At 40.2% G+C, this 24,927-nt stretch overlaps 1 protein-coding gene across 1 annotated transcript; it reads right to left on the bottom strand.

Moving 5' to 3' along the window:
- Nucleotides 1–1,682: 1,682 nt before the first annotated feature.
- ALX1 (ALX homeobox 1) lies at nucleotides 1,683–20,735 on the bottom strand (the record flags this gene model as incomplete). Its single annotated transcript, XM_082009827.1, has 4 exons — nucleotides 20,419–20,735; nucleotides 17,844–18,148; nucleotides 14,049–14,177; nucleotides 1,683–2,003 (listed from the first exon to the last, which is right to left on the bottom strand). The coding sequence occupies exons 1-4, from the start codon at nucleotides 20,648–20,650 to the stop codon at nucleotides 1,683–1,685; spliced, it is 987 nt and encodes a 328-aa protein (XP_081865953.1). The 5' UTR covers nucleotides 20,651–20,735.
- Nucleotides 20,736–24,927: the final 4,192 nt, after the last annotated feature.

The raw sequence follows: 24,927 nt of genomic DNA, 5'->3' as shown, positions 1-24,927 counted from the left end.
GTTTTCCACCGAAAGATTACAGAATGGACCCATCTCCTATTTTTGTTTTCAAGTTTAGCCTCCTGAGTGGGAGCAGAGAAAATCTGGGGGTTCCTGTGAGTTTGGTTTTGTGAGTACTGGTAGTTCTGCAGTTGCTGTGATAAAATGTGCTTCCCTGATCTTCCCTTCTCCCCCCATCCATCCTCCGTTCCTAACTAATGGCCAGAGAGAAAAGCAAGAAGGAGCAAGGGGTGCCCAGAGAGTTGTATCCTGTTCTAATCACAGCCATGCAAGTCCTTCTTTATTTCAATTAATTTACTTTGCCTTTATGAACCTGAGAGACTGACTGTTGCTTTCAAAGAGGCTGACATTTCACTCATCTGAAGGAGCTTGGAATGTGACAGGGGAAAGGGAGGAGAAGTAAATCAAAGCAGATAGCAATTTACCAGATGTAAAGTATTTTTCTTCTCCTCTATTTTTTTTTTTCCACCAGAAATGTCAGAAAGTCTGCTGACATTTTAATTCCTTTGTGATAGGCTGGAAGCTGAGAGCCAAATCCTACTGCCACTGCAGCCGAAAAGATTTTTCCTATTGACTTTAAAGGAAGCAAACCAGTCTTACACTCAAAAAAGAAACCCAAACAAATAAGCAAAGTATCAACAAGCTGTAACTAAAACTAAATGAAAAGTACTCTTACAACGTCTCGAGATCCGTTACAGACTGAAACTGGCATGCCTTATTGGGCTTTTTTTCTTTTCAGTTTGACCATAGCATAACAAAAACCAGTTAGTAAGACTGACTGGATTGGAAGTAAGACTTTGCTGTTGTTGTGGGTTTTTTCTAAATCTGGATTCTGTTGAAAGCGTCACAGTACTATTCCATGTTCTCTTCCAGTCACCTAAGTTTCAAGATACCCTATCTGCAACCTTCAAGATTTCATTTAAACACTAGTTGATTTACATAATCTGTGCACATCTTTGAAAATTCTATTAAAACACTGATCCTGCTTTTAGTGATATGTTTGGCAAAAAAATTGTCATTATCTTTAATAAGAATACACTCAGGTCCATAAAATAAAGGAGTACCTTCTATACTCATTACATTAGTTGTGCATTGATATAACTCCAATGAGATCAACATTCATTTTAGCAAAACAGCAGAGCTGGCTCAGAGCAGCAGCACAGTGCTGGGAGATTTAGGTCTACAAATTCCACCTACAACATGAATGATCATATATTTCCTTCTCTGTGTGGTGTGCTTAGAGATTTACTTCATGGTTTTAGTATAATAAATTTATTTTCCTTTACAGAGTTGTTCCCTTATGAAGAATTCATTTGTAAAGCATTAATTTTGTATTCAGGATTGCTAAAAACCAGTGGAGTAGACATATTTGCTTAATAGTTTTATTCTTTTTTGCAGGTTCTAAAATCATATTTCATGAACTGGTACAACAAAACATATTTCTATATAATAACCAAAACAAAGAGGTTTTGTTGAGCTTGATGCATGGTAAAACTATTTGGTTTATTCTTATTTTATTGTTAAATATTATATTGCATTTGTTTAAGCAGACATCATGTATATTGTGATTTCTAGCATTCCACACACAGCAGCTTATTGTTGTGTCCTTTAAATATGGGAAATAAAAATGTTTTCAGTTTGCTATGTAAAAAAAAAGGAAATTAAGAAAGGGTACTGTTATATTACATGGCCCAGGAAATATTAGCAGCATGCTCTTTGGCTTTCATCCGTAGAACTGCAATGCTGGAGGACCTCCTTTCAAACTCCGGCTTGGTTTCAAAAGCATGTCCATTGGTTGCTCCAGAAAGTAAAGAGTCAGTGAAAAAATTATTGAGGGGCACATGGCTGAACTGATTCTGGTGGTTTGAAAAGCTTGTGTAGCCAGAATCTGTCCGGGGTGAATGGGAATAAGGTGTCATACAGGAGGACGTATCTCGTGGCAGCATGCAGGAAGTAACCACAGAACCGCTAGCCGCATTCCCTGCCCACAGATTGTTCTGAATCTGGAACATATAAAATGAATAAGATTAAATTTAGATAGTTCATCTTTTGTTTTCTGCAGTTTAAAGGTTTGCTTTACTTAACACATCCTTTATTAGATCTCCTCTAACACAAGCAACAAGGACTTAACTAGTTCTCTGCAATCATACTAGAAAATACCATGAAGACATTACAGGAGTCAAAATACTGGGTCATTCACCTAAGAGCAAGACTGCTGAATTATATTCTTTGATCTGTCATGCATTTGCTCTGTGGCTCTATCCTGAGTGTTTACCATTGAACCTCAGGATGCCACCAGCCCAGCCAGTCCATAAAATTTGTGGAAGCACACAAATGACTTTAAAGAAAAAATGTCAAAAAAATGTACAATATCATAGCTGTTTTCACCATAAAAGCTTCTCCTCATCAGAATTCTTTCTTAGTGTAATGGTAGAAAACAGTACAGAAAGGTGAACAAAACAAACCATGATTTCTTAAGTGACAAAGCCCAACAAGTATTTGCAAAATTAAATATTGAGAAGCCTTGCATAATTACTTTAAAACAAATGAATACATAAAATACAGGCATGGTTGATAATACATCCAAGAGTTTTTCCTAAAGTTTTTTCAAATATGGTTTTAAGATAAAAATTCTTTTCATGATGTTTTTATATGAAATTATACTTGAGGGCATTTCTGTTTCAGCTCTCAGCCTTAACTGGCTGCACTGTGCGTCCCTGGAAAACGTTGCATGACAGACTAGGAGACAAACTTTGTGGTTACCAGCAATGTCTGCTGAAGATCTGGAGTAATCACGTATTCAAGCTTTGATGTGTAATGCCTTCTATACTTGGCAGTCCCTTAAAGCTTCATTCTGGTCTCAGGCCTTCTCCTATCATGAATGTATAGATTATATTTACGGATAGGTATTTTTCACTTATTTGTTATTAGATGAAGAGAAGGAAAGATTTTCAAGACCTAGCACAAGTCAGCTCCTGTCATTACCTCAGTGTGCATTCTTTCATTCCTCTTCTATTCACTTTGCTTCAGTCAGACTTCACACTCAGCAGCTGTCCTTCCCTCTTTTTAAACACTCTACTCTCTATCAGTACTATATGGATATAATTTCTGAAATACTTAAACTTCCTTGGTCATTCCTCACTTGCACTCACCATTATACAATATACAGCTTTATATTTCTTCTCCACTTTTACTTATTTCTCTTTCCTGAATGCTTTTTTTTAAAAATGGACAAATATCATGATACATTTGTAGCTCTCATTCACAATATGGAACTTCTCAGATAGTAACTATCTCTCTTCCTTTTTATTTTACTTTGCTAAATTCATCTTCACCCTAAAAATCTGTTGTCTATTCAGTATACCATTGCTCCAATGCACTAGGATTGAGCCCACATGTCTTTGTTCTCTGCTATACATTGGAGTAATTGCAATTACTCTTCAGTTAGCACTGTAAAGTGAATTCCCACTTCAAACTTAATTTTGCCTTCACATTCCAAATCCATAGACAAAGGAATTTTGGCTTTAAGATATGTAGGTTATCTCCCTAGTTGAGTGATTTTTTTTCTGCCAAATTAGAGGTCAGGGGAAGTAATGAATTATGACAGACACACACATACACACACAGAGAATGAAAACATGTTTCTAATGCTGAGGTTTTTTCCCATTGTCCTATTACTCTGCAACAACACATACTCACCAAACCACCAACAAGCTAAAGAGATAAATTATGGTTCACTGAACTCATCTAGCTGAGATCTAGTGCAGATAGCAAGGATGAGATAAAATCTTATTTTAAAAGTTAATATTTTGAACGGTTGTATTAGCAGGGGTCATCAGGAGCTGACAAACTAATTTGGGCTCCTTGGCAATTCCAGCAGCACAAAAGAACCAGTAAATGTTCCATTTTGGTTTCCTGCAGGAGGCTGGGGAAGTCATAGTTGCAACACATCTTCCCAAACTCTTGGTCTGCCCACCTCCTTGTTCACACAGACATGCATATATACAGGCATCCACACACTTTCACACCCACTCAGAGGAATGCAGCTTGCCTTTCCACACACACGCATGTGCACAGCTAGTTGGGCACACCTCAGGCACCTGCTCCTGCATATCTTAGGTGGTCTGCTGAGAGGTAATGGAGTGAATAACATGCCCAGGAAAGGATATCGAGGATTTTTACTCCTTCTTGGTGGCCTCCTGAGATCTACAGGAGGAAAGAGACTCTAGTGAAAGTTTCAGAACTTTCCAGTTCCCATCCTTCCCTCTTCCCTTCAGCAGTTTTTAGAAGACTTTCAAACTTCAACCCCTGAAAGATCTTCTCCAGCTTCAAATGATCCTCAGCTGCCTTATTACCCCTTAATTAACCCACCTGAGCCAGTTTTTACTTTTTTTTTTTTTTTTTTAATTTCAGAGAACAGGTTGTTTATCTGGAGACATGTCCCTGCTCATTGCAGGGGGGTTGGACCCTAGATGACCTTTAAAGGTCTATTCCAACCCAAACTATTCTATGATTCTGATTCTATGATTAAAGGACATATCTTATATGGACCTGTTTGAATGATTGTCTTGCTTACAAAAGCTGTTGCATTCACACAGAACATTCCCAGAGAGAGCAGTATATCTCTTATTGCTGAGGATTCAGGGATTCCCGAGTATCCTATTGCTTGGAAGGTTTCTCAGCTCCTAGTACAGATTTACAGAATATGACAAGAAGGAAACAAGGAACCCTGAAAGAGCTGGAATGTGTGGTAGTTAAGTGTACAGCAACTGGGAAGTCATCCATCATAAGGCTTACTGCCTTCTCAGACTTAATGAGTTTGGAGCCACGTAGTATGTGATTAGAGGACAGAGGACAGTAGTAAAGAAGATAGCAGCTGAAAGCCTATAAAATCCAGAGAATATCTCCACTTTGCTTGAAAACCCAAGCTGCACACATTGTGTCTCAATCATGAACTGGGAAAATCAGAAACGCAGTCATCCATACAAGAATCACTGTCTTTTTTTTGTGTTGAGGAATACTAGAAACTTTTAATTGTATTTTATTGTATTTCATGGTTACATATATGTTTCTTGCAGCAGCAGTGACAGATTAAGCAACTGTTGGGGTTTTCTTTCCCTTTCTTCCTACAAAACAAGTCACCCGTTCCTATTTCCACACTGTTCCATTTCAATTTGTTTTGCTGGTACAAGTCTTTACTGAATTGAAACAGGGAGCTGATACAGCTAAAAAAAAATCCAGGAAAAAAAAAAAAGATATTTCAAACACATGCGTACAGAACCCCATTCTTTTTTATGTTATTTCCAGGCCAAATAATTAGCCTCAGAACCTTCACAACAGGATGAATTTTCCCATGGAGTGACTAGTTCATCTACACAGCGTTTAATACAGGAGCTAATTCTGAAGGAGTTCATCATCTCCAAAGCTAACTCACACGCGACAAAGTCTCATTTATGTGACTTACTAAGATTTCTTTCTAAGAAACACTATGGCAAATGCTGCAGTCGCCCAGGCTGCACAGATATAATTATGGCAAGAATTTTCCCCAAAAATCTGTTTAAATAGGAACACACACAAGTTTGCCTTTAATACAGTCATGATGGGAAGACTTCAAAAGGTTCAGAGGCTCAGTTTGAAAGTGCCCAATAACCTATGTGGTCTGGAGGTATCACAAAATCACTCTTTCCTTCCATATTTCTAGTAGTTTGGTTTGCAGTAAACTAAGTTTAGTACCACAAATTTTCCTGATATTTTTATCCCAGACAAATCTCTCTCAATTTAACTTCACTGAGATTGCACAGGTGTAAATGAGAAGAGAATTCAACTGCAAATCCTAAAACATACTGATGTCTTATTAAAGAAATATGTGAACAAGCTATTCATTCCTAAGACTTTCGAAGGGTTGCCCTATGTTTCTTCCTTAGAGGAAGGAGTCCAAATTAGTAAACTGAACTTCAGAAATGCCACAAGATGCTAGGAAAGCTTTATATCTTCTTTTGTGAGACAGTTATGTTTTTCGAAAGAATGATTCAGTCATATCAATTTTCTATTCATTTTCACTGGTTGAGTGACTTCACTTTTGATAGTAGATTTTCATTTCTTAGCAAGGATTTACAACATAAATATCTTGCAGTGAAATTTAGGTATAGAAGGTATTCCTGTATTAAAAATAAATACAGTAATGTTTTACAATAAGTCAAAATTATCAGACCTTCTTCTGGTATGTTGGAAGGAAAAGGGACATTATGTATATGATATTAAAGAAAATATTTTTCCTCTTAAACTCTTGTGTGATCCATGAACTATATAAAAGGCAATTCAGTGGCTGTGAATGAAGCTATACATACAGCACATCTCTGGTTTCTGTTAACATCACAAACAACTTGAGCTTTGCTCTTGTGGTTACCATGAAATTACCAGAGCCCTTCAATATATTTACCTACTGTATGTTTTATACACACACGCGCGCGCGCACATGCACATATGCACCCTTCCCAATAGAAAAAAGAAGTAAGATTTCATAGCTGTGACAAGAACATAACTGGAGAGTTATGGTTGTTAACATGGTTATGATATCACTTCCTAAGCATATGACCTTCTGCTTTACGGTGCAGAAGAAAATTAGCTGGGGTAATTGGTCATCCTACATGCTGTCTTTGCTTTTTTCTGTTAAAATTTCAAGCTCCTGGAGCTTCAGGCTTCTTACACAGCACCTGGAGAAATCATATAAACTCAAGTCTCAAAATTTTCTGAGACTTTTACTATCACTTACCCATCTTTGGTTATCCCATCCCCAAATGTCTTGACTCATGCTATTTGAGCCACCTACCTATCCAGACTGGAGTCTGGTTCCAACAGACACTCATGTGAGAACATACAGCTTCTAATCCAGTGGACATGTGTTCTAGTGCTTCACATGGGAAACAAAATGTTAATCTCTTTTAAGATCTCTAGATATGAAGTTATAAGTTATTATTGTTGTTCTTATATTACATAATACACATGGTTTGTTACATGTTTTTATAATTACTCTTGTAAGTAAGTAGAAACTACACATTGACTCTGTTTTCAGGATGTTTCTGGGCATTGCAGGGGACACAACAGTGGCACTAATGGAACAGTTAAGAATTTACCTAATTGTAGAAAACATGTGAACATCAAAGAGACTGATTTGCTAAATTTTTGTCACTCCTCTTTTTGTGTGAAGCAACAATCATTGCACTGCCAGAAAACATGAAACCTGTGCTTGCACAAGGAGCTACCTTAGGCAGATTAAATGCAATGGCTCAAAACTGCTAGTTTACAACTCATGATCTATAGGCTGTTCCTAGTCCATCAGCATGATTAATTTGATCTGTCACTTGCCACAGTATTTTTTTTCTGAGGGACTCTTAAGAACATCCAAAGTATGGGCAGAGATTTGCCTGTACTTCCCAAGTTTGCAGATTCATAGATTCTCAGAATAATTTAAACTGGACAGGACCTCTCAGATTATTATTCCAAACCCTTGCTCACAGCTAATTTTTAATTTCGATCAGGTTACTCAAGCCCTATCCAACCAAGTTTTGAGTAGCTCCAGCTACAGAGATTCCATAACTTTTATGAGCAATTTATTCCAAGGTTTTACCACTCTCATTGTATTTTTCCTCTATACCTAAACAGAATACTTCTTGGCTTAATTTGTGATCATTTTATAGGAGCCCTTGGACCTAATGAACATGTGAAGATCATCTGTACTGTGTTGGGTTCAGGTACATATGAGAGAGCTGCAGCACACCATTTTCAGATATGTCCATAAAATGCAAGTTGTCCCTTGGTAGTGAGAGGTTTGATGCTACAACCCTAAAATATGTGATAGACCCATTCAGTCCACGTTTAGGCCTTACATGCAATGAAAAAAATAAAAATCTGTTCATTTGTTTCCATGCTTAAGAAGTTTTCTAAGGTGCAAAATAATGCAGGTTTTGAAAAGTCATCAAGTTTTCATTCTTATATGGGATGTTTCGTAGATAAACTGCAAATTCTCTCTACTGCAATCTTAGGGCCAGTTAAAATAAGACTTAATTCTATTTCACATCTATGACAGAGTTAAAGACAAAATTTCATACTTTGAAATATACTATTAAAAATAATTTTCTATCTCAGAAAAAAATGGGTTTGCCTTATAATTAAGCCTCAGCTAAAGTAACTCATGGACTTAAATATGTGTTTCACAAGAAAAATAATAAAGCAGCAAATCGAAACTTGAGGCTGCAAGGAGGACCACATACAGTGATGGTTTAGAACCAAGAAAAAATAAAAGCGCAGTGCACAAACTACTCTGTGCGGAACAGACACCACCCAAAAAGATTAGAAGTATTACTCTTATTGGAAGATCAGTCACAGCAGTGCAACAGTCAGCACATATGCAGCAAGCAACATACCATCCAGGTGGTGGCCCAGCCTGAGCTCCATGCTCTCACAGCTAGACAGCATGAGTATATGATAAAACGTCTTTGAAGCTAGCTCAGATATGTCTACCACATCTATTCCTACTTAATCAGTATACCCATAGCCTTAATGAACTATTGTGATTAACTGTCATTTATATGTTTACTACAGTTAAAAGAATTTTTAAGTCATATAACATGTGGTGTCTAATATATGCCATATGAAAGATTTAATTGGAGCATGTAACTTTGATTATTGCTAATGAGAATTACCCATATGTACGAAGGCTAGAGCAGAACTGTAATGATGATCCAAGGACTTAGTACATAACACATGTATACTGATACCACTTCTACACTCTTTGATTGCCAAAACAAATCATGTGATGCCATGCTGTTCAGCATATTTAATTTGATTTATCATTCTGGCAGATAGAATGTGAACTTCAGCTTCTTCCTTCTTGTATACTTGAGATTTCAACATTCTGCCTTCTTTCTACAGCTTCTATATCACTCCAATTCCCTTACCTTTGAAATGATTTTGTCTCCTCAGGATTCCCACCTGCACTAGGCTAGGTTTTTCCACAAAAAAAAAAAAAACCCAAATTAAATCCAGTCTTATCAAATTCTTGCTTGCATTTTCAAGTAAATAAGAGAAGCAAACAATACATTTCACAAATGACAGTACGAGGGAAAGTGTAATGGTGTGACAGGATAAACCCTTTCAAAAAAATTTAGAAGACCAGTGACAACAAATGAAACTAGACTCAAAGAACAAGCAAGAAGAAAAGATGAAAAGTATGGAAAGAGCCTAGGTGGGGCAAAAATGCTACCCCTTATATCTGCTTCTCAAAGATACAATTTAATGTTTATTTACATACTGATACACTTTCATTTATAAAGATAACATCTTTAAATTTAACTCATACAGGGAAAGCCGGAGGTCTGTGATAACAGTGTAGGCTTTTGATCAAATTTCACTCTCATGTATGTAAATAAGGAGGGGATAAAAATTAAATTTTGTCTCAGGTTTTTTGGTTCCTCAAATACCCTTTGTAACATTAGCCTTCTCGCTAGGCATAGGACAGCAAAAGTAGTCAAGTAAAGACCAATAAGGCAAGAGAAGACCAACGCTAACAATCTTTTTATTGTTCCTCTCCCAACACATAATATATAGATCCAAGATAACTATAGATGTCTGCAGCTGAACCAGGCATCAGAGAAAAAAAATATTTTTAGAGACCATCTTACCTATTTTATACCTTATACTCTAGGGAGAGAAAATTTAATTGACCAGATTTTCACCAACTTTAAAGGGAAACCATCGCTGGCATAAAAGTCGCTTTACTTAAGTTTCCTAAACACAAATATCAAATATTTATCTAACCACCATCTGCCTCCCATGAAGGGTTCATCCTTCTTGTAAGTCCTGTTCATTGGCACAGTAACACTGTCTCAGATATCCCAACACATCTTCAATAACACTGGACACTCTATTTAGGTGACTGAATCAAGTACTGCTTGTTTACTAACATTTACTCAAATGAGTTGAAGTAAACTTGTCCACGAAGTGAATCTGCATTCATTTCCCCACTAATGTTAAGATTCTGCCTCTTTGCTTTCATACCATCAGCAGAATATTGCTAGTTAATGAGGCTCAAAGTGTCTGGGATAAGAGTTTTAACCCGTGAATTTAATTGTTTTCTGAGATGACTTAGATCACAATGTGTTGCATCTGCAAGAGAAACTTGAAACTTAAACACTGAAACTAATGAAACTGAAACCTTTTACTAAAATGAATGAGAAGTACTGTATATAACATTCTCCTAGAAAAGTCTCATTTTCAGCGTAATATGTTGTCAAGTGTTAAAAATTTCATCTGAGTGAAAATGTAACAATGTTGTGGTATTTTTAGTGTTAAAGCCTAGAAAAAACACATGAATAACAGATGATTGTCCTGTAATGTTGTACTAACTGTCCTCCTTTGCAATCCAGGTTTTGCCAGTATAATTAATGGAAGATGTATGTGTGCAGAATTTGGACAGTTTGGGAGATACTGAACCTCCTGGCAGCCAGCTGAGACACTATTTTGCACAATAAGCAACACCTAAAGTGAACATCCTGTAAAAATAATTAAGATTAGACTGAATTAGCAAAGCAAAAAATTATGATGTAGAAAAACCCTGAAATTGTTTATTACTATTTTGACGATAAAGATGTGTAATTTAATAGCAAAATTAGACTGGATTATAGAAATGGGGGTTTTACCGGATGACTCCAGACGTCCCTGCCAACCTAAACCATTCTCTGAATCAGAGGCAACCTTCTCTCTGAATTAAGTTGAAAAGATCATTTCCTCACAGGAATACCTTTCAGATTTATATAGTCACACAATGCGTAACAGCATCATGTTCTTAATTTGTACTTGATGAAGCTAATTGGTGAAGAGGCTAAGCAGGGGTCTCCACACCCTCTGTTGACTGCAAAAGTGACTGATGTTTCTGCTGGAATGCAAGTGGGATGTCTGTTTTGTGAACATATCCATGGTGGGGCTCAAAACAGAAATCTTCAGACTGCAAATTCATATAATGCACACCAGAAATTCACATTTGTTCCTGTTCCTTCTGCCACACAGCAGTAAATATCTCAGCTTGATTTCACCCTTTTTCAACATTCATCCTACATTTTTTGCCAGCAACAGTCTGTTTTCCCCCATGTTAATAAAGGCTTCATAAATAAGCTCTAGTGATCCATGTTCCACAATCCCCAAGAAAAACTATTTACTCAGAAGTATGGCAAAGCTTGTCTAATATTTACTGATGTCTGTGTCACAATAAAAGTGCTTGTACACAAGGGAAAAAAAAAGAGGGGAAAAAAAAGAAAATTAAAGGAACAAAAGGATATTTGATTCCTTTTTTTGCATTAACTACACTGAAATAATGGAATTGTTTGGAAAATTAATCTAGAATACTAAAAGCAAGCATGCAGATAACAATTTTAAATCTCCTTCTGTCTGAACTGTGGGGTAGATTAATGAGTTTATAGCAAGTCATGTATTAATTCTCCATAAGTGAGGCACTTGTAAATGGACATCTCGTTCAAAAGATTTGAATGTAGTGATGTTAGTGGTCATTATGTTTTTAATATGGATTTTGTTTGTCTCAAGCATTCTCACTGCAAATGTTATGTATATGATACAGACATGGTTTTACTGAAAGTGATGATTTAAGAATATGAAACTGTGAAGAATTACCGCCACGTTAGCAAGGATGTGAATTTGCATTGCCTGTTCTGTGCTAATTGCCTGGAGACCTATTCATATTCCAATATACAGCAAAGTAGCCACCTTCTTCACTGAGGAGTAAGATACCTTGCTTTTATCATGTAGCCAAGCTCTGCGTGCAAGCACTCAACTGAAATAGCCAACATAAAGTGACCCACACCATCATTTAGCTCCTCATTCCTGTTCATGCAGGACAGTACAGTACAACACAACATTCTCGTGCAAGGTGACCAGACTCAATTACGTGTTTGTGCCTGTCTGTTTACCCGCAGCGTGTTAGTCTGTGGCTGTAGGTGAGTGCTACATATTTATGTTTATGAATGTGTATATCTTCTAGATTTCTACATATTTTAGAGATGTTTTATTTAAGATCATGGTACCAACATTTCCATTTCAATCTCCTGCTTTTAAGAATTTATAAATTAATGATAGAAATTTTTGCTAGGCTGAAAATTAGTTCTGTCATCAGCCTAGGAAAGGGTTTTTTTAACAAATTTGTAAATATAAATGCAGTGAATTCACTCATCTTTTTAACAATCTGAAAGTACAGAATAGGTATTTCATTGGGTTTAGATTTGTGTGGGTGATACTCTCATATAATTCAAAAGTGTTTATTTTTAAAAAACATCAATTTTAGGACAACCATTTTAAGTGTTTACCAATGACTTGCCTTATTCCATTATCTTATGCTAATGAAACTTCTGTCAATTGAGAAAATTTGTAGATGAAGTCCTACTGAAAATACAAGATGAGCTTGGAGACACAAAATTTAGTCTAGAGAGCTGAGTCAGGGATAGAAAGCCCAAAGCTAAAGTACTATTCTTTGTATCGTCTGTTGTGATGCTATAGATAAGTCGGAAAGGCCTTCAAAAGATACCTGAACACCTTGAGCGAGACCTCTGAGTGACTGTGCGTCTGTCTTTGTGAGTCTTCCTAGGAGTGCTTAAGGTCTTTTTGCACACCTCCACCTAGGTAGGTCTCAAACAAGTATTGTGTCCTCCTGCTTAAACACCAAGTGTATCATGCAGTGGTTTCTGATGTAATTGTGGCTAATGCACTATTACGAAATAAAAACAGGCAGACTTACAAGTACCACCAGATCTAAAATGGTTGTGCCCATGCTCTGAGCTGCTGGAACTCAAACCAGCGCTGGCCCAGGCACCAAACCTAGTAACATGCAACCTCCTCAGAGGCAAAGCACTTTGAGCTGGGTAGATGACACATGGGCCCAAGGCCTCTGGTTCAAAACTAATCACATTCAGCCAATGTAGAGCATGACCAAAGCAAGCCCATACAGAATATGAGTATATTCCTAAGGCTGGCAAAGACCCTGCTACATAATGAACTAGAAGAACACCAGGACACCAGAAGTGGAAGGACTCTACCACAGGGACCCATACAAGATTTTTGCTTTGTATGATGCTTTTTTTTTAATTATGTGGTAAAAGCAATGGGAAGCAAGAGACATGAAAAACAATGGCTTCAGAATGAAAATATTCAATGTACTAAAACAAGCAAGCAGAAAAACAATAGCAGAGAGTGAGGCAAGGCAGTAAACCAAAGGACTGGAGAACAGAAACAGAAGACTATGATCTTATTACACAGTATACCTTACTATATACTAACAGAGCACTGAAAAATAAAAAAAAAAATTAAATTACTACTACTACTGTCCAAGAGAGCTTCCTTGTCTCTCCGCCTCCTTCTCCCAGCCATATATATTCATTTCTGATTGTACGTGGCCATAATATGGTTTCATGCTAGTAGAAGACCTGTTATACTCAATGGTCTATTGAGGTCCATAAAGAGAGGGTGAATGTTTAATACATCAGAAAGAAGTTGCCTAGAGATCACATAGTTCATGCCTCATCTTACCGAAGCATACGAGACCAGAGTTGTGCCTGTGACTATAAAAATCCCAAAAAGGAAATCCTGACCTTATTGCAGTCAAAATTACATAATTCATGTCAATCTCAATGGGTCTAGACTTCACCTAGAATTTGTGTATGGACCTAAAACTGATTCAAATCTCTACATAATTTTATATGCAGAAAAGACTTAGCTGCACGACCATATTGCCAGCCATTCTCATTACATAACTTCTGCAAAACTCTGCAGCTACTAAATTGTTTCTTAAAAAATACTTATATTTTAAGAGTTAATTATTCATATTGGATGTCAGAACTGTTGTTCACAATGGCAGATCCTGTCGGCATGTCTAAAGAACACAGAAATTTAAACAGAAAAATTTTCATGCATTTTCTGTGCACATTTGTGCCTAAGGATGAAAGAGAATGTACAGGAAGAACCGAAGTACTACTTGGTTTTTACCATACCTGAGGGTAGCTGTCAGTCCTTGGAAGAACAGATATATCATAGGTGGCAGCAAAATGACTCTTAGCTTGCTGGATCTGACCATAGCGTTCTCTTTTCCTCCATTTTGCTCTTCGATTCTGGAACCAAACCTACAGTGTATGAAGAAACATTTATCAAGTTTAACTCAATTACATACTGTGCAAAGAGTTTGAGGGAAAAATCAAGAGGTTTTGGACAGTAGCTTTGAAAATTTCTGCTTATCTAAGAAAGGGAAGTTCTATGCCTGAGGATGAATTTCTTGCAGTTTCAATCTTCTCAGTGTCAGACCTGCTTAAGTTACTTCTGACTATTTTAAAAGTATGTATTATTTGCTTTCTAGTGTCTCAAAAAAAAAAAAAAAAGCAGGGGAAAGATCAGTCTGTCAGGCAACGCTAATTTTGACAGAGTACAGTTCTGTAGAGGAAAATCACTAGGTAGCAGCAAGTCAAATTATAAAGAAACTTTCTCTTAATGTCACGTGCCTACTGACTTTATATGACTACATATGATCTGACTCCTAGAGGTATACATAATCTTTACCAAGTGCAGTGATGAAAAGGCAGGAAAAGCTGGCACCAGGACAGTAGTCTGCGCTGCAGAAAAAGTTTCTATAAGGAGCAGGGCAGAAAGATAATAAAAAATCATGAGATCGTAGACAGTTTTAAAGCTATTGTGACTTTTTTTCACATTTCTGTTAGGAGACATCTATGTTTCTGACAATGGAAAACTAAAAAATGGCACTTTATGTTTAGACTATGAAATAATTTAGACCTGAAACCATGCCTTGTTGTCAACTAAAAACTATTTTCTTTATGCTTAAATAACCTTTGGACTGTTCTGTAACATTTTGAGTGTCAGGTGTTATCTCAAAATCTATTATATGCACATTTCTTGCTGTGACCGATACCTGTTACTGTCCTGTGGTCTTAAAAAAAAAAAAAAAATCTTTCAAACAGTTTAGTTTGGACTGGCTAAGACTTATCCTGATGAATTAAAGGGATTGCTAAGAAAAGTAACCTTTCCTTTATCAAAGTATTATCCAACTAAGTCTTTATTATTCAACTATGAGCAAGGTCATTCCTACTCTTTTTAAAGAAGACACACTACTGAAAGAACCACTATTTTTTGTATGGAAACAATTACATTGGTTAGACTTCCTGCTAAATTGATCATGAGCCCATTTGGATTGATATATACATGAATAGATTTTTTTTTTATAGACACTGCCCGCGAATCCCATTTTGAGGGATATTTTCTGATCCTTGACAGTAGCACATTTAAAACAACAGTGTTTGTTTTATAATTCAGTTTTTGCCTTGGTCTTTGGAGAACTCAACTGTCCTTTGATGCTGCTTAAGCAATCAGGGCATAATTTTGCTCATTTTAATTCCCAAAGACTTGTAAATTTAGTATGTGCAATCTTTTCAAACGTGCTCGGCAATCAAAGCAAGGCCCATGCATGTAACTGCTGAGTATATATTGTTGGTAAATTTGTATTATTTATGATGCCTGAGGCTGAGCAAAAAGAAAAGAACAGGGGGAAAAAAAAATTGTCCTGTCTCCACAGGAGGCATCAAGAACATGCTAAGAGAATTTAGTAATGAGGCTCTTTCATTGAAAAAAGACCTTGACAATCTCCTTAAAATGGGTGCCAATTACTTCACTGACATGCAGCAGGAAAGAGAACAACTTAGATAAATTAGGTTCAGGTTGGCGCTCTCTGCATGTATGCAGGACAAATATTAAATTGGATCTTGATGAAATGGCGGTGAAGGGAAATGTGGGTAAGGTATCCAACTGATCGCTCTGCTAAACTAAATCAAACAATTTGCTTGAATTTATAGTAACTAAACGAGAAAAAAAGCACACATTTTTTTTCCTTTGACAATCCCCCAAAATGTTTCTGTTTACATCACTTTACTAGAAACTGACTCTTGGCAGAGATAAAGTAACCATTTGCCTCCACAAAGCAATGTAAAAATCTGCTGCTTGTTATCCTTGAATTGCCAGATGCTTGCCTCTAATGATGTAAGGCCTTTTAAATTGCTTAATCTTGTGATGGAATACTGTTGCTACTCTGGATAAAAATGATCACCATTTCCTTTCATATTTAGCATATGAGAAATGCAAAGATCGGTTATCTTTTAAAAAAGGGGAAAACATGTTTAAATAAAATGGAAATAGATATTCTGTGAAAGTCTGGTACAGACATATATGTTATCACATTTACTCTCTTATTTTTAATACTTTTACCATATGTATCTTCTAAAACTTATTTTAAAATGTGATAAAAAGTCATTTGGCACAATTTAGCCCTCCCTGTTCTGACTATTAATTTATTCTTGGAGTAGTTATTATTATTCCAGAACTATGTAATTGTAAGAACAGTGTTTTAACATTATGCAAACTTTTTTTTAAGTCCAGACTAAATCCTAATGAATGGAAGTCATACTTGGAAAACTGTACCAAATTCAGCTGGTAGAGGGAGAGGGATTGCACAGAGCTTGAAGAGTTAAAAACCACTGAACTAAATTCCGTCGGCATCACTGATATCATATCGATGTAACTGACACAGGATTTTGGACTCTATTTTCCGATGACAACAGTGAATATGCTGTCTGGTTGAACAGACATGAAAAGAACACTTCTTTATAAAATTAATTAGCTGAGTTCATTTCTGAAAGTGATCCTGATTTAATTTCAGTTGTATGTATGTGCACTGACGTCTAGTTCTTTATATGCATGTGTGAGTATGTGTTTAATTACAAGTTGTGAAGTTGTTATCGTATTCAAGTCACTAAATTAAGAAAATTAATCCCAGTCTGTAAGAATCGACAGGACTGTTATTCTCTAAATTGAAATGATGAGTATTACCAGAATGGGGAAGATCTCTAAAAATAGGATAAACTCACAAAATGCAGCTCACACCTTTTTCTAAGGGAAGATGTCTGAATGGGGAAGGGCTGCATTTCCTGGGTATTTAGCTTCTTTTCTTACTATTACACATCCAAAGCCATAAACATTGCTGAGATTACTGTATGAGCACATATTGAATGAATCAACTTTGTACACAGTTAAGATACTCAAATACTGCACTAAGTGGTCAACAGCAAGTTTCATTAAAAAAATTAGAATAACATTACCCATCAGTTATACAAGTTTAAAAAACAGCAAACGTACTTCCCATTTTTGTGATTTTTAAGGTCGTTCCATACAACAGAAATGAAAGGATTATGTCCTTGCTCTACACAGGCACAAACATATATATATATACACATGTGTGTATTTATACACATCTATGTATGTGCAGTTTCACTGCACACTCTTTGGATCTAAACAAGGAATTTGATTACTTTTTAGATTGTAGTGTTCATGCCGTAACACACACAGAATCCTCTGCAGCTGAGTTCTTCACCGTCATCAGTCTGAACTACATGCAACATTTCCCTTTAATGGGATCTTTACACATAACACTTTATGTATTCACTGCCTGGAATTCTGACAGTAAAACAGGACTACCAGAGATCAAGACTGCTTTACTATTGATGTTGTTTTGTCATCCTTTAAACAAGTTTCTAGAACAGCAACACAAGCTATTTTTAAAAAATAACAAGTTATTTTAGTACTGCAGCATAACAGCTCATATCCATAAAAAAATAAAGCAAAACGAGCTATTTACTTCAGCTTTACGGGCTTTTGTACAATTCCCAAGAGTGTCATTTACCAGTACCTACAATGCACAACTTGTCATGGAAACGCTGAAGTTTGGTTCCTACCTGGACTCTGGCCTCAGTGAGCTCTGTTCTCAGAGCTAGCTGTTCTCTTACATAGACATCAGGGTAGTGAGTTTTCTGGAATACTTTCTCCAGTTCCTCCAGCTGCAAACTGGTGAAAGTCGTTCTGTGTCTCCTCTTCTTACTGCTGGAGACATTGCTGTCACACTTATCACCAAGTTCATCCAGTTCCCCCTTCTCCTGCATCCCTTTCACCGGAGACATCCTGAGATTGTTGCAATTGTCCATGGGCCTGTTCAGCTCTGTGTGAAGAGGCTGTCCTTCCACTTTAGTAATCCCGTAGTTCACTGTACACAAGGTGGGGGAGGGAAATAACTGGTTAAAGGGGGGCTTTGGATTCAAGAGTTCATATAAAACAGTTTTGCAAGGAACCAGATTCTATATGGTTGCGTATTTCTATACGAGACCGCAGAAGAGGAATCGGTAATATTAACCACAGAGAGAGTAAAAGTACTAAATCACATTGCATTTTAACTGAGAATTGTACCTGAAAGTATCACCTACATTCTTTCAGTGTAAGGAGACTGGATAAGAGTATTTGAATATTTTTAGTCTGCCACTAAAGTAGTTAATAATCCATGAAATCAGCTTCAACTAGAGTTGCACAGATAAGGAATCTTAGCCCAAACCAGATTTTCCTATAAGTGGCATAAAGCTATTGACAAACGTGCCTTTAAACTTGGAAGCAGATGTTAAAAAACTCTATTCCTATGAAACTACAAAATAACTGTGAAGTAAACTAAATAGCTGTAAACTGACAAATCAAGAAGCAAATGAAACCGAAAATTAACTTAACTTTACAAACTCAATAGATTCCATATACCTTCTCTTGGATTTGTAAAGTGGAATTGTTTCCAATTAAGTTTGTTATGGTTACAAAATACAGAGAGTTTCTGCAAAATGTTAACTTATTAAAAGAGATCGTTTCATATACTTTGCATAAGGATTGCAGGAACTATTTGTCTTTACGTAAACTCTGAGTGGTAGAGATAAGAAATATTCCTCTGTAGCTTCTTAATAAGAAATGAAAACATTTCCTATTTTTCCTATTTTTACATATCTCACATCACTGAAAAAGTCATGCGATATGTTACCGGATTCGAAAGGCTTTTTTTTTTTTTTTCTCTCAGAAATAAGCAAAAAAAGTTTAAAACTCTTGAAATTAAAATCTACAAAGATGGCATGTATCATACGATAAGAAGCTTGCTTTGGAATTTTCCCGTACCCTCAGAAATTTATTTTCTTTCAGTCCGAGCTGATTTTAACCAAACACAATTTTTAGACACTTACCATCAATACATACATAGATAGGAAATGCCCCGAAGCCCTCAAGGCACACAGTAAATGAACTAATTAAGAAAAACTTCAATGTATAAATCAATTTTCTGTAGGTTTTTTTGTAAGTTGCACTTGCAGAAATCTGTAATTATTTCTTGGAAACTGTTTCATACAAAAAGGATGTTCTCAAAAAAACACTTCAATACCTATATGAAGTTAAAAAAATGTAAAATGTTGTTAGTCTCATTATTGCAGCTGATCTTAACCATATTTTCCGATTCTGTTAGGGAAAGGTTTTTTGAATTATTATTACTACACAGGATTTACATCATGTTGGAATAATGGGGAAAATTTTAAATGTTTCCAAAATTCCACATTCTCCTTGCCGATGAGCTAGGGAAAAAAAAAAAAAAGTTTAACACTGTTGTTTGAATTACCTAAGTGGTTTTCGGTCGGTATGAAGAATCACTTTTATGCATTATTCAGTAACACAGCGGAGAAAAAAAAAGCCCCGCCGTCCTCGCAGAGCGTTATTTGAAAGAACCAAACGTGACCAAGTGACCCTCCGCTTCCATCCCGTACGGGCACCTCGCCGACCGAGCGCCGTACGTGCCCGCTGCGCCCGGGGCTGCGTTTCCCGAGGAGTTCGCGGGGTGAGACGGCGGCTGCCCGCAGCGGGCGCGGGGGAGGCCGCACGCCGGCCCCCAGCCTCGGGCACACCGGGGGCGGCCGGGGGGCGGCCGGTGATGGGAACGGGGCCGCGGCCGAGCCCTCCCGCATCCGCCGGGCCCCGCCGGCCGCCGCCGCCGCTCCGACACGGCGGCCCTTTCCCGGCCGCCTCCGAGCGGCCGTTGTCTCCCCCGCCGGTCCCCCGGGGAGCCCGTCGACTCCCCTCGGCGCTGCGCTTTCCGCGCCCCGGTGCTCCCGCGGTGGCGGCACGGGCAGCCGAGGAGAGCCGGCAGGCAGGGCGGCAGCCGGAGGGGCAGCACTGAAAGGAAAAGAGCGCTTCGAAGCAGGCGATCGCCTTTCTCCGTTCGTATCATTATCATCATCATCGTCGTCGTCGTCGTCATATTATTATTATTATTATTATTATTATTATTATTATTATTATTATTATTATTATTATTATTATTATTAACTACTACTACCTGACAGCCCCTCGCTCACCAGCACCCAAAGGCTGCCCAACTGCCTTTGGTCTCCCCAGGCAGGAGAAGCCCTGGCCTCTCCTGTACATCTCCAGGGAACAAGAATAACCCTGGGATTGGCAACTCACCGTTATTGTCCTGGCAGGGTGATGTCCTCTCCAGCCTCACATGATGCTCAGCCCTTTGCAGAGGGTTGAAGGCCTGCACGCATTTGCTGCCTGACGTTTTGCTATAAAAGGACTCATTGTCCAAAGTTTCCATAACGTGCTCCAAAGTGCCTCCTGCTCCCATGTAAAAGTCACTGTTCTTGCTCGGCTGACTCTTCAGGGCAAACTTCTCGCTCAGAAAATCCATAATCATCTAAGGCTGCTTGAGAGCCTCTTCCCTAGACAGAGGCTGGACTGTGAGCAGGGGAGGGAGGGAGGGAGAGTGGGTGAGTGGATGGGAGGGAAGGAAGGAGGGAGGGAAAGACGTTCAGAGCTCAGGGAGCTGTTTTGCCTCTGAGCCTTTGATTTGTCTTGTCTTGAAAGGGGGAACCCGAAGTTGCTTTTATATCTTGAAGCTCAGCAGGGCTTCTTATGCAACCTCCCATTTCTAATGAATATGAAAGTAGGCAAGCAGTGTAACTCCACCCCAGGTCCCCCAAGACCTAATCCCAACACAGGAGGGAGTTCCAGGCCCATTTTCGACAGACAGATCCGTTTCAGACAGACAGACACACACAGGCGTGCGAGGAGGGTGAGGGGACGGAGGACACATAAAAAGGGCATTTCCCCTCTGCAACCTATTCTCGTTTCTCCAGGGATCCTGGAAAGAGAGTAATCCCTCGCTTCCCTCCCTCTCCCCCCAGCTCCCCAAGAGGCTTAGAGCAAGGTAATTTCAGGGGCACATACACTCAAGTGAAGAATCTTCTTTAATCAATTTGACTGATACCTCAGTAGCTGCAGTCCTGTTCTCTGAAGCTGTAAAATTAAGAACCGGTGTTCCTTCTTTATTAAACAGCTCAGAAGTTTGGTCCTAGACTTAAAGAGAAAAAGAAATGTTATAGACCATTGTTTGCGTAGCGGGAATGGAAAATAGAGGAACTTAAAACTAGAAATCTCTCACATCAGAAACCGCCCTAGAAGAAAATTTGGCTGCTATCAAACAGACCTCCAGTCTGCCTCTGTGTGTGCGCAAAGCGGTTAAAATGGGTCCTTTATTTTAAATCTCCTGAAATATTATCACTACCGACTTGAAAAAAAAATACAGTTTCTAAATGAAAGTATTAAAAGGGAGTCTTAGGTAATAAAAAGAAAAAGAAATGAGACATATATGCATGCATTCCTATGGATATTGAAAAAGCGGGCGGTTTTCACCCAAAGTGTGAGCTTTGAAGTGTTGAATTCTTTGGTCCTTTTGCACATAGACAGGGTTTGAAACACAGGCAAGAGAGAGAGAGGAAATTATTTAGAAAGGGCCGAAATTATGGAAAAGAGCTGCTTCCTGGTGAAAGGAGTACTCATCGGAGTAAAGTAAAACCGAGTCTGCAATCACTTCAGATCAGTATTTCAGCATCGTGGGCCCGAGCTTGTCTGTTCTATTAAGGCTATTTTAGAAATGAGCTCAGTGGGCCCTTCCCCCGCGTAGCGGGAGAAGCAGCGAAGCTTTAATGAGCGGTTGAAGTATAGGTGCGGTAATGGCCAGCCGGGACTGCTGAGCGCCTTAGAGACCTTTCCTGTGAACCCGGACAAAGGTGAAGAGAAGGCCAGTTCAGGTCCAGTGTATTTCCCGGAGAGCATCTCCCCTCCTTCTTCAGCTGGCCTCTAGTTTGATATCTTCCCGGAGAAAGGGATAGCTAAGCGAGGAATGCTTGTTTCACCTACAGTCGACACAACCTCGCCCTTCCCTGCCACCCCGCACACCCGGGCTGCCACCTCCGCATCTCCTCCCCGTTTCCCAGCGTTACCTGCCTCCGACACCGGCCTGCGGCTGCGGGAGGCGCGGAGCGCGGGGCGGCCGCCCCGCCGGCCCCGCAGGGAGGCTCGGCCTCACCGGGGGAGAGCGCGGAGGGGGCGCTCGGGGATTTGGGGTGGCTTAGGAATCTCTGGGGGGACAGAGGTGCTGCTTTGCCCGCCTGTGGGGAGGGAGAGGTGGAAGCGGCTCCTCTAAGACCCCAGGAGGAGGGGAAGAAGGGGCGCGGAGGGCTAGCGGGGCCGGTGGTGCGCGGCCAGGTGCGACGGAGGTCAGTCCTCTGCCTCGCCCGGGCGAGGGGCAGGACCCGGCCCCCGGCCCCGCTCCCGGGGCAGTTCCTGTCCCTGGATTTTTCTTGAAGAAGCGGCATGTTTCCTCCTTGCACCTTTTGGAGCAACGCCTGCTCCAGATCCGGGGAAACAGATCCTCTCCCTGGCCCCCGCCTCCCGCATCTCCATGCGCTGGCGTTTCGGCAGCTTGTTTATAACTATGCCTTAAAAGCACTAAATGCCTTGGGGGAGGGAAAAAAAGAGGGGGAAAGAAAAAAAAGCTCTCGGTGTCTTTTAAATGAAAGACACATGCAACGTTGTTGCAGCCTGCAATCCACTTTTATCCCAATAAATGTCCCTCTTTAAAGGCAGCTAGTAAACTCCAGGGGAGCCGAGGACAAGGAGCATCTCATATGCCCGTAAAAAAAAAAAAAAAAAAAAAAAAAAAGGCCAGCTCCTGGCAGCGGCAGGGCTTTTTTGAGAGAGGCTGAAGGAACCGCGTGTGCCCGCCCGCGGGGACACGCGTGTCCCGCCGGGCGGCCTGGGGCGGCCGCGCACCCGGCAGCGCCGGAGCCCCCCTCCCGCCCGGGCGGGCCTGGCCACCCCGGCGGCTGCGGCTGACCCGCGGGGGGGTGGAAGCGCCGGCCTCGTCTGAGGATCAGGCTGGGGACAGGCTGCCCCGTCCCCCTGTGCTCTTCTTACCGCCCCCCCTCCCGCCTCCCACCTCCGCCGCTCTGCTGAGATAAACAAGATCCCTCCCGCAGGCATTGGCACCCCACTGGTGACTCCACTCGCTTCTCGCCCCGTCTTTGCAAAGCGCTCTTCGGCGAGATTAGCGCCGTCATTTATATATGCGCTAACAATATCCGAGTGTTAAAGAGGGACACACATTACAACCGGATCTTAAAATCCGTCCCTCCTTCGTAGGAAAATAAATAACTAAATAAGTAACTAAATAAATATAAAAATCAGAGTGGTTTCACGTCATTGTTAGCTCCTGGGGCCAAATTCTGCTCTCATTTACCTCTGTGCAGCCCAGCTGACTTCAAAGGGAAGGAGAGATGTAACCTAGGGGAGAATTGGCGCCACGTATGGCATTCGTTCTCCTTAAAAGCTTGAAAACAGAAAGCTGACTTCAGCGGGCTAAAACCATTTAAAAGGGGTTGGACAGATCCCGGGGGAGAAGGCGGCAAAAGTAAAAAAAAAAAGAAATCCTGTGCTGAAGTGAGACAGCTTTGAAAAGCATCTTTCTTCAGGGACTGATTCCCCCCGCCAGGCAGCCCGGTTATTAAGAGCTGCGTGCAGATGTGCCGCTGTGTTTCCAGAGATGGAGTATCTCCTAAACCTTCTGTGAAAGGGTGTTATGTGTGATGGAGAGACGTTTCGTGGCCAGAGGTGGTGTGAAGGAGCTCGCTCCTGCAGCGCATAGGAGCTCCTCGGGGGAAGCCTGTCCCCTGAGATACGCCGGGCGCGCACACCGCGGGAGGATTCCCCGCCTCGGCACCCGCGGGGGTCTCCCGCGGGGAAGGCGAGTTGCCTTCCCCCCTCCGCCCTCGCATTCCTCCCCTTCCTGAGATCAACAGTTACAGACCTTGAGCGCAGGAACGAGGATCCCGCATAAATTGCAAGCGTCTCGCTGCCGAAAGGATTTAGGACAAGAAATGTGCAAGTCCGGTGCCGGACCCGCAGGGTCCGAGACAACCCGCCCTGGAGAGGGTGGTCATTACTGGGTCCTCGGCTGATGCTGCCGCCCTGGATGGCAGTTTCCAGCCGAAACGGTGCTGCTACGTGTTTCAGGGATCTCCTTAACAGTTCTCCTCAAATTCTTGCGTTTGTTTAAAGAAAGTGAGAACGGCATCAACACGGGTGTAGATCTCCCTTCCAAATGCCCTGGAATCCCCATCCCTCCCGTCCATCCTCCCCATTTCTAATACCGATTTTTAACTACGGATGTCAGGACACTGAGAAGACTTTTTCTTTTTTAATCTATTTTACACCACCATTTCTCTTCCCTCCGGTAAAGTTACAACATGAAATTTATTTAGGGAGTGAATGGGAAGAAATAGCGCTACCCGGGACTGGGCTAAACGAATTTTGGGGATATTATTCTCTTCCTGCCACATACACACAGTCCAGTTACCCGTGAAAATGGCAGGGGAAGATATGAAGACGAGAGTTGGGTGTTCCCGGGGGCGAATAGCCCCTGTAGTAAGGGGCGATTGGGGGCTGGCAGCAGCGGAAGAAGGGGAGCGATTCATTTCCTTGAACGGGATCTAGTACCCCAACAGCCGCGGGAGGAAGGAGGGTCCATGAAATACGAAGAGAACTGGCTATCTCGAAAAACAGGTGCTCAAATGGTTCAGTATTTCCACAAGCCTTCTATTTTCTTTGCTGAGGCTTTAGCTAGTTGCTCAT

The sequence above is a fragment of the Phaethon aethereus genome (genome assembly GCF_964289735.1).
Source record: "Phaethon aethereus genome assembly, chromosome: 1".
Classification (NCBI taxonomy): Eukaryota; Metazoa; Chordata; class Aves; order Phaethontiformes; family Phaethontidae; genus Phaethon; species Phaethon aethereus.
This window is presented reverse-complemented; position numbering and strand designations above follow the sequence as displayed.